The 17,742-nt window shown below is 44.7% G+C and overlaps 1 protein-coding gene across 11 annotated transcripts in view; it reads left to right on the top strand.

Annotated features, from left to right (window-relative positions):
* ATG9A (autophagy related 9A) overlaps positions 1-1,653 on the top strand; it is a 63,318-nt gene extending 61,665 nt beyond the window's left edge. For all 11 annotated transcript variants that reach the window (XM_088472306.1, XM_088472311.1, XM_088472305.1 and 8 more), the window contains 2 exons: positions 229-371; positions 1,056-1,653. In XM_088472306.1, coding sequence (XP_088328432.1) covers positions 229-371; positions 1,056-1,061 — 149 coding nt within the window. In that variant the 3' untranslated portion in view covers positions 1,062-1,653. The remainder of the gene's footprint in view (positions 1-228; positions 372-1,055) is intronic.
* The last annotated feature ends 16,089 nt before the right edge of the window (positions 1,654-17,742 follow it).

Below are 17,742 nucleotides of genomic sequence, written 5' to 3'. Positions count from 1 at the left end.
ATTTGAGCTAGTGAAGGAGGCTCCAGGTTGTAGCTTAGAATGATCAGTTCTAAGCGCACAAGTAGAACCATACAATGGAATTTGAGATTTGTACCAGCAGTTTTTGTGCCAGGCTCCATGAAATGTGTACATTACAGTTAATCCATCTTTGGTGATTACATTTTTCCTGCTCTCTCTTCATTTGTAAAGTCTTCTTTTATTTAGAATTATGAATATTATCCTTCCTAGATTTTGGATCTGTGCAAAGAGCCGCTTCTAATTTAGCAAGGCAACCTATGGGTGGGTGGAGTGAAGATGCACAGACCACCAGGCACCCAGAAACTGTGCCAGAGGAGGGCTCTGAAGATGAACTTCCACCCCAGACACAGAAGGTAACATGTGTCCTCTGGGCCTGATTCAGAACCGCTTGTAAGCGGCCGCTCGTTCACTTCGAGCGATGTTCGCACATCTGCGCATGCGTATGGATCGTAATGCACATGCGCCAACCAGTCAGTGCGGTCGGAAAACGTGTGTTCACAAAATTGCGAGTGCCTACTAATTTGAGTGACAGGATGAGGCGTTTGTGGGTGGTAACAGGGGAAGGTGCTTGAAAACGGGGAGTGGAGATCCGAACCCAGACGTGGCAAACGTTCAAAACGGGCGTTTTAAGGGTGTGCATAATTAACAAAGCAGCGTCATCGGCCACGTCACTTGGTTGTCTGTTAGCCTGAACTGCTCGCATGATTGCGGTAGGAAAATCCAACCACAAGCACTGCGAGCAGTTCAGACGCCTTTCAATGTACTCGATTAATCTAATAAATAGCGGAGATGACGTATGATGCGAGCGGCCAGGAGGCGTCTTTACAAAATAGCGAGCGCATGTTTCGTTCGCTCGCTCAGACATAGAGGCGTCAACAGACCGCAAAGAGCGAGCGCTCAATTGAAATAGCCGGCCCCTTTTTCTAAACGAGCGAGCGCAAATAGCGTCCGGCTCTGAATCAGGCCCTCTGTTATGATTTGTATCTCTCAGATTGTGTTTCCTTAGAACTCAGCACTTAACTTTTTTTTTCCTGCAGGTGTAAAGTTTAGCCATCTTCTGAAGAAATGGTCTACATATAGACCTCTCCCCACCTCATGATTTCTTGTTGACCAGGAAATGCTTGGAGAGGAAACATGTTTATGAACTGTCTATGTGCATCTGGCTAAATATTCGCTTCAATACATGTAAATATTTATAGATACATATAAATTGGGTTGTCTTGCGTATGTATGCGTGGGCCGCGGACTAACCTGGATTTGCACTGGATTATGACTTTTTTTGTGATGCCGTGAAGATGAATAGAATACACAGCGTGATGGAATGGAGATACACATTGTACAGGTGTCTCTGTAACACTGTATATACAACTAACGTGACGGCAACTTTTTTTTTTTCTGAACATAATAAGAATGAAGTGACTAACAAGGCTTGTTGAAATAATACATAAGACTGCTCTTTACTATTTACATGGGGTCATTATCGCTGCTGGATACCCATTGCTATAACTGTTGTGTACCACTAACTAGTCTGAATAGTCACATCGTTCTGCAATGTTTTGTATAGAAATGTATATTGCATATTTTGTACCATTGTATAATTCTAATTAAAGAGATTATCTGTAATGTTAGACAAGATTGTGATGACCAGTTCCCTCCTCTCTTTATTGTCTTATTACATAATAAGTTGTGTTGTAATAAAGTGTGGGCTGTATAGCAGCTGAGGATAACAAGTCAAAGGGAGCAGGTTTTTATGACAATGGAATCTTTGCTCTGCCTTATGTTACTGATTAAATATGTACTTTATACACTGCCGTAGATCTGCAAGGATAACTGCTAGGAGGCATAATAACCACGGGCTAAATGACATTTAAAAAAATAATAAAAAAGATTGCCTTTTAGAATGCTTGTTTCTACAGCCATACCATTAATGTCATCAGCAGTAAATTTGGGAATGATATTTAATGTTTGAACACTAAGGGGTCTATGTACTAAGCCTTGGAGAGAGATAAAGTACCAACCAATCAGCTCCTGTCACTTTACAGGCTGTTTTTGTTTGAAAAATTACAATGGGGAGCTTATTTGGTTGGTACTTTATCTTCATCCACTTTATTCTCTCTCCAAGGCTTAGTACATAGACCCGCAAATCCCTAAGCCATTAGATGTGCCAAAATGCAGTGATGAAGAATTACTATCACTTCACTAAACCATCTGAGAAACCATCAGATCCACATCAGGTTTATCTAAAGAATACTCACTGACATAAAAGTAGTTCTACTGGATCAACTCCATAAATTTTATCCGTATATTTCTCTGGCAGCAAGGCTGGGGAAGACTGGACCATGGGATTGCAGGTTGGGGCTGGAGCTGGCACTTGAACTATATTGTAGCATTAAAACTGAGCTCCTCTTCCTGCAACCCCATCATGCCAGTCTTCTTTAGGTATCTAACTGAGTAGGGCACATTTTGGATGGGCTGCTACGCAGACCTTGGTTTAGGTAGCTATTTATGTTTTATTTGTAATCTGTTTGTACTTTACAATGCACATAAACGTGGACTACTGCGCGTTGGTTCCGCTCGGTCATCATTTAAGCTTATTCTAGTGCGGGGAGATGGGCACCGGGTTGGGTGTCAGTGCATTCCTCAAGGGCAGTGGCGACTTCCTGGGCAGCACAACTTGGGATTTCGGCAGAACAGGTCTGTCGTGCAGCTACCTGGTCCTCTGTCCACACATTTTTACCTGTTTCAGGTTTTTGCCTCCGGTGGCACCCATTTTTGGTGTACAGCTCAGGCACCTGAGCGATCCCTCCCCTGGGGGCAGCTGTAAAAAGTCCCATAATCCAGTGTCCCCTAGCTTTGCTGCCAGAAAGGATTTTTGGTCACTTACTGTTGAATCCTGTTCTCTTAAGCAGGCTGTGGGGCACTGCATTCCCTCCCTCACGCTCAATCATCCAAAGTTTTGGTTCTTCACCGGCTTTTCCCTTCTGGTTTGTTTTATGGTTTTAACAGTTTCACTGGGTTACTGCTACTCCTCTCCGGACTCTTCTAAAGAAGTACTGGCATGATGGGGTTGCAGTGGGGAGGAGCTTAGTGTTAACGCTACAGTATAGTTTAAGTGCCAGCTTCAGCCCCAACCTGCAATTCCATGGTCCAGTGTCCAGATTCAACGGTAAGTGACCAAAAATCCTCTTTTTATGTTTCCCTCATTTTTAGTAGGTGGGTTACCACTGTCAACATGAACATCCTGGATGATGTTGCTATTACTGCAGGGAAATTGGATGTTTACCCTTTGCATGGTTGTGGCTTTGTCAGGTTGGATGGTTGTGTCCTATAGAGGATCAGACTAGTGAATTATAGAGCTGTAAATCACTCTCCGTTTAAGATTAATGATTGGTAATAAGGTCTCTGGGCCTGATTCAGACCCGGTCGCAAGCGCTGAGTGCTCGCAACCGGGTCGATGGTGGCCCAGAGCACATGCGCACGACTGAGCCGGCTCCGTCGTGCGCATGCGCGAGACCCGGATAGCGACGGGCACTCCGTCGCTCCTGGTCTCGCACCAAAGGGGGCGTGCTGTCGATGTTGAGTGATAGCACGCTCCCTTTGGTGGGCGGGTCGGGGGGGTGGCTGCCCAGACAGAGGCGTTTTCATGAGAACGCCTACCGTCTGGGGGCGGCTCCACTGACATCACAAGTGATGTCAGTGGGAGAGCTTTCGGCTCTGCTTGAGCTGAAAGCTCTCTGGGGCTTGCGGCCACAAGACCCTACCACAAGGGTCTTGTCGCAAGCCCGATGGTAGACCATCGCGACCATCATCATGGCTGCTCGCATTAGCTGTGGGTGGTAACCCACAGAAATGCGAGCGGCCGGGAGGCCGCTCCATAAAAAAAAAAAAGACGCCCTGATTCAGAGCGAGGCTCTGAATCAGGCCCTCTGTCTGCAAGCAAACACCGGGCACTGTTAAAATTCCCCAAATCTAATGCAAATTGTCACAACCAGGGGCACTAGTGAACTACGAATGTCCATCCCCGAATATGACTGGGATATGTGATCTTGCTGTCTAGATCCATTCTGAATCTTATTTGTTTGTTCCATTAGTGCATGAGCATTTTGCAGATCATGCATGTGGATCTAGGCAAATAGGATCAACTCTATGTCTTCAACAGTTGTACCCAAGATTCTCATGTAGTAACCCAAATAACACCTCTAAATCTATTGTTCACTTTACATTTAATAATATACTTTATTTAAATCGTATATGTTTCTCTACAAATGAATTCAAAGTTCGTGGGTTGTACACAATTGGTTTGGAAAAACAAAAGGATCATGAAAATCATCCCTGGTTTAAAAGCAGCTACTTTGTTTGCATGCATTGCTGTTACATTGGTCAGCCATAAACATTTCCGCTACCTCTGTAAATTAAGAGAGAAATTAATTGTCAACCTCAAATGTTCTGATTGTGCAACTGCATTCTGTGTGCAGAAATAAATGTGGATCTTTGAGTTGCACGTCTCTATGTCCCCATCCATCCACTTGTCAAAGTATTGGTCATTACTGTCGGGGCGTATTTGCACCAGCAAATGGTGCAAGAGATCTGTTCAAAATTGGACTTAACTCAGTATACCACACAAGTCCTCAGTACACATAGCCAGCCATTCAGCCACAAGTAACGATGCCACTGAGAGGCGTATAACTCTGAACTGGCGATAGTTGCAGACGCTCTGCCACGGAGCATGTGCAGTGCTAAAGCTCGATCTGCAAAAACGTTGTGTGAACTCTGAATCAGTCCCGTAGTGTAAAAGATAACTTGGATAAGCATTTGTGCACATCCGTTGTACTTTATAAGTGAATAGTTGTGGGGAAAAGTTGCTCAGAAAATAGAAACAGCAAAGCTGCAGGGCTTTTTATAGCATCTACAACCTTTTATGTACTTAATCTAATACAGCGGTTACAGCTGGCGCTGCAGGAGATATAATTGAAGGTGGACAAGACTTCCATTCTCAACTGTTTAGCGTTTTTCTCTTAGCGACACATCAGCCAAGGACTCCACATCACCTACATGAGAGAAGGAGAAAGACACACTAGCCACACCAGGACGAAGACTTGAGAACTTTCTTTATTAATGCATCTACTTATGGATCTAGGACGGTTCATATTTAGTATGTTACTCAGGGACCTGGGACTGAGACAGGGACAGCAATGGCTTCAGCAGAAACCTCCTGTGGATGAAGATTTCTGAATCTGCACTAGTATAATTTTCTAGCAGTGACATATCTGATGCTACTTCCAGCCACAAATCTGTTGTCAGTTCTCTGAACCACCAATCCTGAAGAAAATAAGACCAGAAGCTATTATTTTATGTGATGTGACAATCAAATGGGTTGTAGAAAGCTCTTCGGCAAAGTATGGAATACAATGTGTCCTCCTACAAATATCCATTTTGCGCCATGTGGCATGAGATACCTGGCACGATTCCTGTGCTGCGTACTGTTTCCTCAACTCTACTATTTTTTCCTTCATTGTGCTACTTTTTCCTCAATTTTACTATATTTGTCCTTCATTGTGCTATTTTCCCTCAGTTTTGTGACTTCGTAAATTGTCTACTAGGTATGTACTTAAGAGGGTTGTGTACGAGATCCTGACGGTCAGGTGCCGACTGTCAGAATACAGACAGCGGCATCCAGACAGTCAGAATACCAACAGAATTTGGTTAGTCACCCTAACCCTCCACCTACCTCGAACCCACCTTTCTCACAGCCCTCCCCTCCCGTAGCCTAACCCTAAGCCTTCCCTTAGTGCCTAACCCTAAACTTAACCCTAATCCTCACCGTCAGGATGTCAGCGGTTGAGAGTCTATAGCCGGGATTCCGACAGCCAGCATCCTGACCGTTGGGATGCTGACTACATCCCACTTAGGATTACTTTATACAAATTCCTTTGGGTCAAAAAAAGTAACATTTAAGCGTAATGATGCATGGCAAGGTTCACTCGTATCAGGCCTGTCTTTTACCTGTTTAACCTAGATTGTATACTTTTTCCTCACTTTTGCTGCTTTTTGTTCAATTTTGCTGATTTTTCCTTCATTTTGCTAGTTTTTCTTAAATTTTGTGTCTTAGTTCGCTTATAGTATCCTAGGTATCTAGGCTTAATGTTTTGGTGCAGCTATGTAGCAAAGTCTGGGGCACATCACAAGGGGTATTTGGTACAATTTTGAGGATAGGTGTATGTGGACACATCTGTAGGCAATAACATATATACATTATATATACAGTCAGGTGCATAAATATTGGGACACTGACAGAATTTTCATATTTTGGCCTCTATTCACCACCACAATGGCTTTGACATGAAACAAACAAGATTTGCTTTAACTGCAGACTTTCAGATTTAATTTGAGGGTAATTACATCCAAATCAGGTGAACGGTGTAGGAATTACAACAGTTTCTATATGTGCCTCCCACTTTTTAAGGGGCCAAAAGTAATGGGACAAACTAAACAATCCTAAATCTAACTTTCACTTTTTAATACTTTGTTGCAAATCCTTTGCAGGCAATTACAGCCTGAAGTCTGGAACGTATAGACATCACCAGACGCCGGGTTTCATCCCTGGTGATGCTCTGCCAGGCCTCTACTGCAAATGTCTTCAGTTCCTGCTTGTTCTTGGGGCATTTTCCCTTCAGTTTTGTCTTCATCAAGTGAAATGCATGCTCAATAGGATTCAGGCCAGGGGATTGACTTGGCCATTGCATAACATTCCACGTTTTAGCCTTAAAAAAACTCTTTGGTTGCTTTTGCAGTATGCTTCGGGTCATTGTCCATCTGCACTGTGAAGCGCCGTCCAATGAGTTCTGAAGCATTTGACTGAATATGAGCATATAATATTGCCCGAAACACTTCAGAATTCATTCTGCTGCTTTTGTCAGCAGTCACATCATCAATAAATACAAGGGAACCAGTTCCATTGACAGCCATACATGCCCACGCCATGACACTACCATCACCATGCTTCACTGATGAGGTGGTATGTTTTGGATCATGAGCAGTTCCGTTCCTACTACATACTCTTCTCTTCCCATCACTCTGGTACAAGTTGATCTTTGTCTCATCTGTCCATAGGATGTTGTTCCAGAACTGTAATGGCTTTTTTAGATGTTGTTTGGCAAACTCTAATCTGGTCTTCCTGTTTTTGTGGCTCACCAATGGTTTACATCTTGTGGTGAACCCTCTATATTCACTCTTGTGAAGTCTTCTCTTGATTGTTGACTTTGACACATATACAGCTACCTCCTGGAGAGTGTCCTTGATTTGGACAACTGTTGTGAAGGGGTTTTTCTTCACCAGGGAAATAATTCTTCTGTCATCCACCACAGTTGTTTTCCGTGGTCTTCCGGGTCTTTTGGTGTTGCTGACCTCTCCGGTGCGTTCTTTCTTTTTAAGAATGTTCCAAACAGTTGATTTGGCCACACCTAATGTTTTTGCTATCTCTCTGATGGGTTTGATTTGATTTTTCAGCCTAATGATGGCTTGCTTCACTGATAGTGACAGCTCTTTGGATCTCATATTGAGAGTCGACAGCAACTGATTCCAAATGCAAATGTCACACCTAGAATCAACTCCAGACCTTTTACCTGCTTAATTGATAATGAAATAATGAGGGACTAGCCCACACCTGTCCATGAAATAGCTTTTGAGTTGATAGTCCCATTACTTTTGGCCCCTTAAAAACTGGGAGGCACATATAGAAACCGTTGTAATTCCTACACCGTTCACCTGATTTAGATGTAACTACCCTCAAATTAAATCTGAAAGTCTGCAGTTAAAGCACATCTTGTTTGTTTCATTTCAAAGCCATTGTGGTGGTGAATAGAGGCCAAAATATGAAAATTCTGTCAATGTCCCAATATTTATGCACCTGACTGTATATATACACATACATACATATACATACAGTCAGGTGCATAAATTTAATTTGAGGGTAGTTACATCTAAATCAGGTGAACGGTGTAGGAATTACAACGGTTTCTATTTGTGCCTCCCAGTTTTTAAGGTGTGACATTTGCTTTTGGAATCAGTTGCTGTCGACTCTCAATATGAGATCCAAAGAGCTGTCACTATCAGTGAAGCAAGCCATCATTAGGCTGAAAAATCAAAACAAACCCATCAGAGAGATAGCAAAAACATTAGGTGTGGCCAAATCAACTGTTTGGAACATTCTTAAAAAGAAAGAACGCACCGGAGAGGTCAGCAACACCAAAAGACCCGGAAGACCATGGAAAACAACTGTGGTGGATGACAGAAGAATTATTTCCCTAGTGAAGAAAAACCCCTTCACAACAGTTGGCCAAATCAAGAACACTCTCCAGGAGGTAGGTGTATATGTGTCAAAGTCAACAATCAAGAGAAGACTTCACAAGAGGGAATATAGAGGGTTCACCACAAGATGTAAACCATTGGTGAGCCACAAAAACAGGAAGACCAGATTAGAGTTTGCCAAACAACATCTAAAAAAGCCATTACAGTTCTGGAACAACATCCTATGGACAGATGAGACAAAGATCAACTTGTACCAGAGTGATGGGAAGAGAAGAGTATCGAGAAGGAAAGGAACTGCTCATGATCCAAAACATACCACCTCATCAGTGAACCATGGTGGTGGTAGTGTCATGGCGTGGGCATGTATGGCTGCCAATGGATCTGGTTCCCTTGTATTTATTGATGATGTGACTGCTGGCAAAAGCAGCAGAATTAATTCTGAAGTGTTTCAGGCAATATTATATGCTCATATTTAGTCAAATGCTTCAGAACTCATTGGACGGCGCTTCACAGTGCAGATGGACAATGACCCGAAGCATACTGCAAAAGCAACCAAAGAGTTTTTTAAGGCTAAAAAGTGGAATATTATGCAATGGCCAAGTCAATCCCCTGAACTGAATCCGATTGAGCATGCAGTTCACTTGATGAAGACAAAACTGAAGGGAAAATGCCCCAAGAACAAGCAGGAACTGAAGACATTTGCAGTAGAGGCCTGGCAGAGCATCACCAGGGATGAAACCCAGCGTCTGGTGATGCCTATGCGTTCCAGACTTCAGGCTGTAATTGCCTGCAAAGGAATTGCAACAAAGTATTAAAAAGTGAAAGTTAGATTTAGGATTGTTTAGTTTGTTCCATTACTTTTGGCCCCTTAAAAAGTGGGAGGCACATATAGAAACCATTGTAATTCCTACACCGTTCACCTGATTTGGATGTAATTACCTTCAAATTAAATCTGAAAGTCTGCAGTTAAAGCACATCTTGTTTGTCTCATTTCAAAGCCATTGTTGTGGTGAACAGAGGCCAAAATATGAAAATTCTGTCAATGTCCCAATATTTATGCACCTGACTGTGTATATGTATATATATGTGTATATATATGTGTGTGTATATATATATATATATATATATATATATATTTGTAATAGGAGCACTAGAGAAGTTAGGGATGGCGTGTATATGTGTCCCAGATTCCTGTAATGTATTTTAACCGCCAGGAAAAGTCTGTTTTACAAACAGATCTGAGGGTCGGCTTTTGGTAAAAGCTGGAGAATGAGTCCTGGGGGTGTGGATGTGAGAGAGCAGGGAGGGCTCCATTCACAGGGCCGTTTCAGGTGTTAGGCCTTTCAGCCTGAGACCAGGCTAATTAGGGTTTACACCTGGAAATGGCTCAAGATAGCTGTGTAAGAGTTTTGATGCAGTGTCTCACACACCCTGGGGAGCACAGACACTGAGGTTTTGTTCTGAGACACTGTGACACAGCTTTTTTCCATGCCAAGTTCTGTTTACAGATTCAGTTGCATACGCATATACAAGTGTTGCATATCAAATTAATCCGCACAGTCTCCTGGTGCGTCCTAGTAGCATTGCATTTTCAGCAACAAAAAAAAGATGTTTGTGGTAAGGCAGTAGGCCCTGCCACATGTAGAGAGAGAGTTACCTGTCTAGTTAGTGCCCAGAGGGGCTAGGGTGTATATTTATGTTTTGTTTGTTTGATTATTGGTGTCACACAATAAAAACGACCAGCTTGCACGAAAACCCTTGACTAATGCTGTTTCCTAGTTGCTATGTGTAAGGAGGTGTCCATCTACCCCAGGAGAGGGACCCCTACCCCGATCATATCACAATAAATATATATATATATATATATATATATAGTCCCAAATGGTGTGGCACTCTTGGCACTGACAGCGGCATGTACTGTATGTGAATGTTTCAGTAGTCTTTAATATAGCAGCACTTTCATCGGGATAACAAATACAGTGTAACATCTTACCTTTATAAAAGCCATATTCACCATATGGGCACCAATTGCCGGAAACTGGATCTCCCACCGGCAGACCGCACAATTTGCATGACGTCATTAAGGCTGGTACAGCACCTGACCAGGCCAGAGCATCACTAGTGTGCACACCCCCATCCCCATAGAAACCATAATAAAAGGAAACGCTACAAGGGAAACATAATGTAGACCACAGGTTCTCAAACTCGGTCCTCAGGACCCCACACAGTGCATGTTTTCCAGGTCTCTTCACAGAATCAAAAGCGAAATAATTATAACCACCTGTGGATCTATTAAAATTTATCAGTGAGTAATGAATACACCTGTGCACCGGCTGGGTGATCTGGAAAACATGACCTGTGTGGGGTCCTGAGGGCCGAGTTTGAGAACCACTGATGTAGACAATACAATGCGCTATTAGAAAGCAGCAGTCAAAGAGAATGTCCATCTCAAAAAGATAGGGGCATGTAGTGCAAGAACACTTAATGCAGCCTTTTTTATTGGTAAGAAAATACACAGATAAATGGGTTAATAATGAGATTTGCTATATATTATGCTTTTCTGCATTAAGATAAAACTAAGATGGTAATATGAGAAGCATATAGCAATGATACTGTCTATGGACATGATTGATTTTATTTATCTATAACATGGTGTAAGTTACATGAGCTCAATATTCTTTTTAACTCTGACCTCTTGAGAGCTGTTGACCTATGCCGTCTGGATAGATTACCACAGCTCCCTGATATTTGTAGGTGCAGGATTTTGGTTGCGAATGGACCTTTTCACCAAGTCCCATAAATGTTCTTTTGGGTTCATGACCGGCGAACGTGGTGGACACACCATTCATCCGAACTCTCCAGATTGCTCTTCAAACCAATTCTAGACAACTTGGGACCGATGACATGGTGCATTATGCATTATCCTTTTGAAATACACATACAGATGTGTCCTTGCTCATCTAGCCTCGATATGCCTAGCGTGTGACTAGGACGCACGAGGAGACTGCACTGATTAATTTGACATGTGTCTTTTAATCAGCATGCGAAGTGCAAGGATGCAGCGGCCCCAGCTTTTTTCCACGCCAAATTCTGTTTACAGATTCAGTTGCGCACACATATACAAGTGTTGCATATCAAATTAATCCGCACAGTCTCCTGGTGCGTCCTAGTAGCATTGCATTTTCAGCAACAAAAAAAAGATGCTGGGTGCTAGCAGAGTTTCACGGGACCAGGAATGCCAGGAGGGGCTGTTTGGTGCGACTGCAGCAAAAATGAGGACACATCTGTACATGACAATAAAATTGGTACAATATTGCATATTTAACAATAGGGGCAATATTGAATCAAAGCAAATATTCAAACAATTTAACTTTGATAAAGACAAAAATAAATAATAGGTAAACAGTAAGAGAGTGAAGGACTGGAAGAAGTAGTGTGTGTGTGTGTGTGTGGGGGGGTCCATGTGTGGTATTGTAAAGTGTAAATAACCACAAAACAGCATCTGGTGGGTCATTCGGAAAAAGTCTCGTTTCATACCACAATGTGGATTGAAAACCTTTCTTAATCTGGGCTTTGTTTTTGGAGGCAAAGGTGTCAATGAAACTCTCCCATATTTAAAACTTGCTGGGATACCCAGGTTGAAGACTGGACCCTGAAGTACACCTGCAGCCTTTATCTTGTCCTTGTCTATAACCCCATTCCATTGGTCCTGAAAAGGACCCCACTGTTTGCTAAAATGCTTGCAAACAGTGGCGGAACTACCGTGGATGCAAGGGGTGCAGCTGCTATGGTGCCCTGGCTGCCTCTGTGGCCTGCCACTCTCCCTGAACTTAGTCACGCACACAAGCTGGCCCGTCCAGTCAGGGCCGTCGAGGGGGGTACTGGTGTCAGCAATATTGATTTGGTGCCAGCCCGCCAGCTGATTACAGCTGGTGCACTTGCAGGCAGTCATAGAGAGACACCGCTGCCGGTCGCGAGGCAGTCGGAGGTCGCGGACTGGCAGCCAATCAGCAGTGGCGGCTCCTGATTGGCTGCCGGTCCGCAAGCTCCGATTGACTTGCAACCAGCTCCAGATTCAAATTGCGCTGGCGCTATATGTACATGTCTACCGGTGTGCGAGCTGGCGGCCCAGCCCCAAATCCACACCTGCTGGCTGCTGATGGCACACAGGGAGAGATGAGAGGCTGCTCGAGGGACATGGGGAGGTGAGTTGCTGGGGGGGGGGAATGTGTAAGGGGCACTACTATTGTGTGGAATAATGTGTTATATGAGGCACTACTACTATGTGGCATAATCTGTAAAGGGCATTACTGTGTGGTATAATGTTGAAGGGGCATTACTATGTAGTATAAGGGGCATTATTGTGTGGCACAATGTATAAGGGGCACTACTGTGTGGCATAATGTGTATAAGGGATACTACTGTGTGGTATAACCTGAATGGGCTCTGTGTGGCATAATCTGAATGGGGTCTGTGTGCTATAACATGAATGTTTTTACCTCTGTTGGGGCCCTTTTAAGATTTTGCTCTGTGGCCCACAAAGTTCTAGTTACACCCTGGAGTGCAAAAGGGAGGCGGGTACTAATTACCTGGGGTCGTTGGAGAGGCCCAGCAGGGTCCGGCGCTGCCCCTCCCTCTTACCTGTCAGCAGCCCAGAACCCGCTGCTGTGTGCTGGGCTGCAAATGGAGACTCTTTGCTGCTGCAGTCTCCTCTGCTTGTAAGGGGGAGTGATCACATGGATCGTGCCCCCCCGCACCTGGATTTGCACCGGACTGGGGGGCTCACAGCGCCCTCCCCAGTGTGCAGCAACGCTGCATAAAGGTTTTTCCCTCTAAGGGATCGTGACCATGCTGGCCTCGATTAGGCCACGCCCCTTCCCCGGGCTAGCTCTCTACGCCCCTGGTTATGCCCTTTCATGCAAACACAGAGGCTCTGGATTTAATATGAACTTGCATGAGTGATCAAGTTTGCTGTGGTGAACAGGAAACTTTTGTAGCTTTCTCACAGGTTTTTGTCAGACTGCCAATTTCCACTGGAGTCAGCCCTGGAACCTGTGTAATTTAAGAGTGTCCTCATTTTTAGCGCTTGTGTGATCAAACTACACCAACATGCCAAATTTGGTGGAGCTAGGTCCAAAACTCTGACTGTGCATAAAGGACAAAAAGAAAAAAACTCTTTCTCGCTTAATATGGGCGATTGTCGCCCGACTGCGCATGCATATGCATTGCAGTGCACGAACTAGTCACTGCATTTGGGAATCGTGCACACGTAGCACAAAGACTGAGCGCTACTTTGAGTGACAGTGCCGTTTGTGGATGGTAACGGGAAGGTGCTTGTGAACGGGGGAGTGGTGCTGCGAACGCAGGCGTGTCTGGGCGTCAAAACTGAGTTTTATTGGTGTGCATAGTTAGCATGGAATCGTCATTGTACACGTCACTTGGTTGTATTTCAGCCTGCAGCACATGCGAAATGGCAATCGCTCAATCTGCGTAAATATTGGCTTTCCGAAAATCTCAGAATCAGGCCGAGAGTACGATGACAATAATTGAGGGTATTTTCCGTAATGTTCGGAAAATGTCTCTGCCATATAGTCAGCCCCTGCAGTATATACACCACTAAAATAAGGAATGGGATTGAAATGCCGGCGGTTGTTGCCCGACAGGATCAAGATCCCGACAGAGGTAGGTAAGTACCCTAACCCCCCCCCTTAGTGGTGCCTAACTCTAACCTCACCCTGGGGGTGCCTAACCCAACCCCCCTTACCACTCCCTAAATCTAACCCTCCAGGGGGTGCCTAACACTCCCCCCTAGGGGTGCCTAAACTTAATCTCTCTTCCCAAGCCCCCCCCCCCCCACCACCACCCCCAAACCTTACCCCGCTATACTCCCTAATCCTACCCCTCCCACCCCGGGGCTAACGCTAAGGGTGCCCCGGGCTTACCTTCGTTTGGGATGTTGTCCTCGATATTCTGGAGTCGGGATTATGATAGGCATTGGCATTTCGACTCCTATCATAAATCTCTAGCTGGCATTCCACTGTTGGGATTGTGACCGGTAGCCTTGCGGCCGCCGGTCACATGATTACATCCCCTAAAATAAGGCAATCTGAGAATTTTATACAATTATGAAATAGCTCTTCCTGAGCACTTAACACCCATTATCTAATGGATTGATCCAAACCTGCGGCAATAGACAAGAGAGCACTTTACAGGTGTAGTTTTTAGTAAGCCAGAAATTAAAATCAAAACGTAGTTTGACATGCTCAAATGTTAAAGGGAACTTCTGTGTGGTATTAGTGAGGTGTTTAACATTTCTGAAGCCATGATATAACCAAGCTACAAACGGATAGGACACTACACCCTGTTGAAAGTCGGGTTTCTCCATCAGAGGGAGAAACAGAGAATAGGAGGTATTTAAATTAAATTGACAACAAATGGTATAATACGAGGACCAGGCTGACATTAGAAGGGGATTGCCAGAGCCGACCCTAGGCATAGGCAAACTAAGCAAATGCCTATGGGTACCCAAACCCGCCTAGGGCCTGCAAACGTTTGGGGTAGGCAGAGCTGGGGCACCGGTAGCAGCAAACAGTGAGCAGGCAGCAGTGGAACAGCCAAAGGCAGTTTGCGGGGGCGTAGCACCAGGGTGCTGTGCTGAGAGAGGGGTGATGGGTGCAGTGCTGTGCTGGGTGAGGGGTGCCGTGATCTGTGCTCTGCTGGGACAGGAGTGCTGGGTGAGGGGTACTGTGCTGTGATCTGTGCTGGGAGAGGGGTGTTGTGCTAAGAGAGGGGTGCTGTGCTGAGTGATGGGCACTGCTGGGTGAGGGGTGCTGGCAGAGTTGTGCTGGGAGGAGCACAGCACAATGGGGGAAGTTCCACAGCAAGCAAGACCATGCCCCTTCCATGAAGCCGCACCCTTTTTTAGGATCTGGGGGGGCACCAACCAAAATGTTGCCTAGGGAGCTAATTTGGCTAGGGTCGGCTCTGGGGATTGCCAAGAATATGTGGGGGAATCACACATTTGTTCAAATGTAAAAACTATGTCAAATCTATGTTGTTTAAGAACCATCTCTCTAAGGAACTTTTTGTGTTTAAATCCCTATGATGGATCCAATCCTTGATATCTCGGCATCATATACATCTCTGAAAGGTGGTCAAAAGTTTTTTCTCATCAGATGATGATATTTATTTCCCAGGGCCATGGTAGTGGATAGTGGATAGTGGGTAGTGAATCCAGAAAGAAGACTAAAATTATTTAGTTTTAATTATTCAGCTTTTCTATTAATATCTCTGGCTTGCTGTCCTACAGCAACATTACCAAATTCAAGCACTGCCTTTTGGGCTTTCTACAGCTCCACGGGTCTTTACCAAGATCATGGCAGTTATGGCGGCCTATCTTAGTTGTCAGGGGATCAGACTGCTCCCATACTTGGACAATCTCTTGCTCTTAGCAAGCTCTCCAAAGATTCTTCACCGCCATCTACAGGTAACCATTGTCTTTCTACAGATGCATGGCTGGCTGATCAACTGGAGAAGTCTTCCCTGACCCCTTATCAAACAATGGTGCACCTGGGAGCCTTCCTGGACTCTCAGGATCAGAGAATTTTCCTGACCGCAGACAAAATCTCTGCACTACAGCACCGAGTGCGCAGATTACTCCACAGTCGCCAAGTGTCAATTCACTTTGCAATGCAGACCTTGGGATCCATGGTGTCCACATTTGATATGGCGGAGTTTGCTCAGTTCCCTACAACACCTGATCCTCTCCAAGTGGAATGGGCTGCCCCATCTGCTCAGATCCCAGATGACCCAGATGATGGGCCTCTCTCCGGAGGTTTGTCTGTCCCTATCCTGGTGGCACTCCTTCGAAGGACGCTGGACTCCAGCAGAGGCGATCTTACCAATCAATGTCATGGAACTCCTAGCCATCTACAGAGCCCTCACTCTGGCTCAGGATATTCTTCACGGCAGGCCAGTACAAGTACATTCCGACAACGCCACGGGAGTGGCCTACCTCAATCACCAGGGAGGCACATGAAGTCGGTCAGCAATGGCAGAAGTGTCCGTCATTCTCACATGGGCAGTACACCACCACACGGGCAGTGTTCATCCCGGATATTCTCAATTGGGAAGCAGATTTCCTCAGCCGTCACAAAGTGCATGCAGGAAAGTGGTCTCTACATTCAGAAGTCTTTCAGCTCCTGGTGGACAAATGGCCTCACAACACAACCACAAGCTTCCAATGTAATGGGCCAGGACAAGGGACCCCAACGCAGCCTTCGTTGAACAACTGCTTTGGGACATCCCAATTGTCTCACTTTGGAGCCCTATGGACCCTGAAGAAGAAGAAAAGGAGAGTTTTATGGTAAAATTTACCCTTGTTAACTCTCTTTCTACGAAGTTCAAAAGGGCCACATGGCACCCGCCCTGACGCACATGGCTTCTATGGGTTTCTTCTCTTGGTCACTTGTTTCCTTCTCTGTGTGAGAGTGTGATTATTCAGTGTACCAGTCTTCCTTCTCTGATATCCTACTCCTGCCTTGGGCTTGTTAACAAAACAGTTGTTTTCAGGCAGTGGGCGGGGTATAGGGGGAAGGACCGGAGCATCCTGGGACAGAAAAAAGCTTTGCTGTTGATGTCCTTTCCACCAAGTACCACCTACACCCCATTGTCTCTCTGTGGACCCTATGGACTTCGAAGAAAGAAAGTTAACAAGGGTTAGTTTCACCATAACTCTCCTTTTTGCTCCACATGGCACGAGATACATTCTGCAGATGCCAATATGTTCAATTTCCACTTTCCAACGATGTCAACATCATAACTGTCATGGTCATATTTGTGTTTGTGTGTGCAAATGTAAATGTGTGCATGTATTTATATGAAAAATACATTATCACATCAGCTCCAACAAAGCATTACTATACCCCAAAATAACTTCAATAAACCCCAGATAACAAAAATATACGCCCATATAATTATTACACCCCCACAATATCAATATACCCCCCAGATAACAATAACCTTATCCTCCCCACCCAGAGATTGCATTAATACACACAACCCCTACACATATACTGATGGTGCCGCCCCATGTTGTTTTGTGGTACTTTCAACATATTTGCCTACTTTTCAAGCCTGCCATCTGGCTTTAGGGTTACCAGATTATCCCTTTAATTTAGGACACATCTGAATTACACAAGTTCTGTGGCTAATTAAAACCAGGTGAAATGGAGAATTGAAGTCAGCCAGCCACAGAATCTGTGTAGTTCATATGTCCCTTATTTAAGGGATGAAGTGGCAACCATACTTCAGGGAGAGGGGGGTCAGATGATTGTATCCTGATAAGGAAGGCCTGGCAAACTAAAAATGTGGGCTTGACTTCATGATTCCCACTATTAAGTGGGTACACAATGAAGC

Source organism: Taudactylus pleione, unplaced genomic scaffold (genome assembly GCF_031769625.1).
Source record: "Taudactylus pleione unplaced genomic scaffold, aTauple2 ptg000122l, whole genome shotgun sequence".
In the NCBI taxonomy this organism is placed as follows: domain Eukaryota; kingdom Metazoa; phylum Chordata; class Amphibia; order Anura; family Myobatrachidae; genus Taudactylus; species Taudactylus pleione.
The sequence above is the reverse complement of the archived record's forward strand: the minus strand, read 5'-3'. Positions and strand labels throughout refer to the sequence as shown.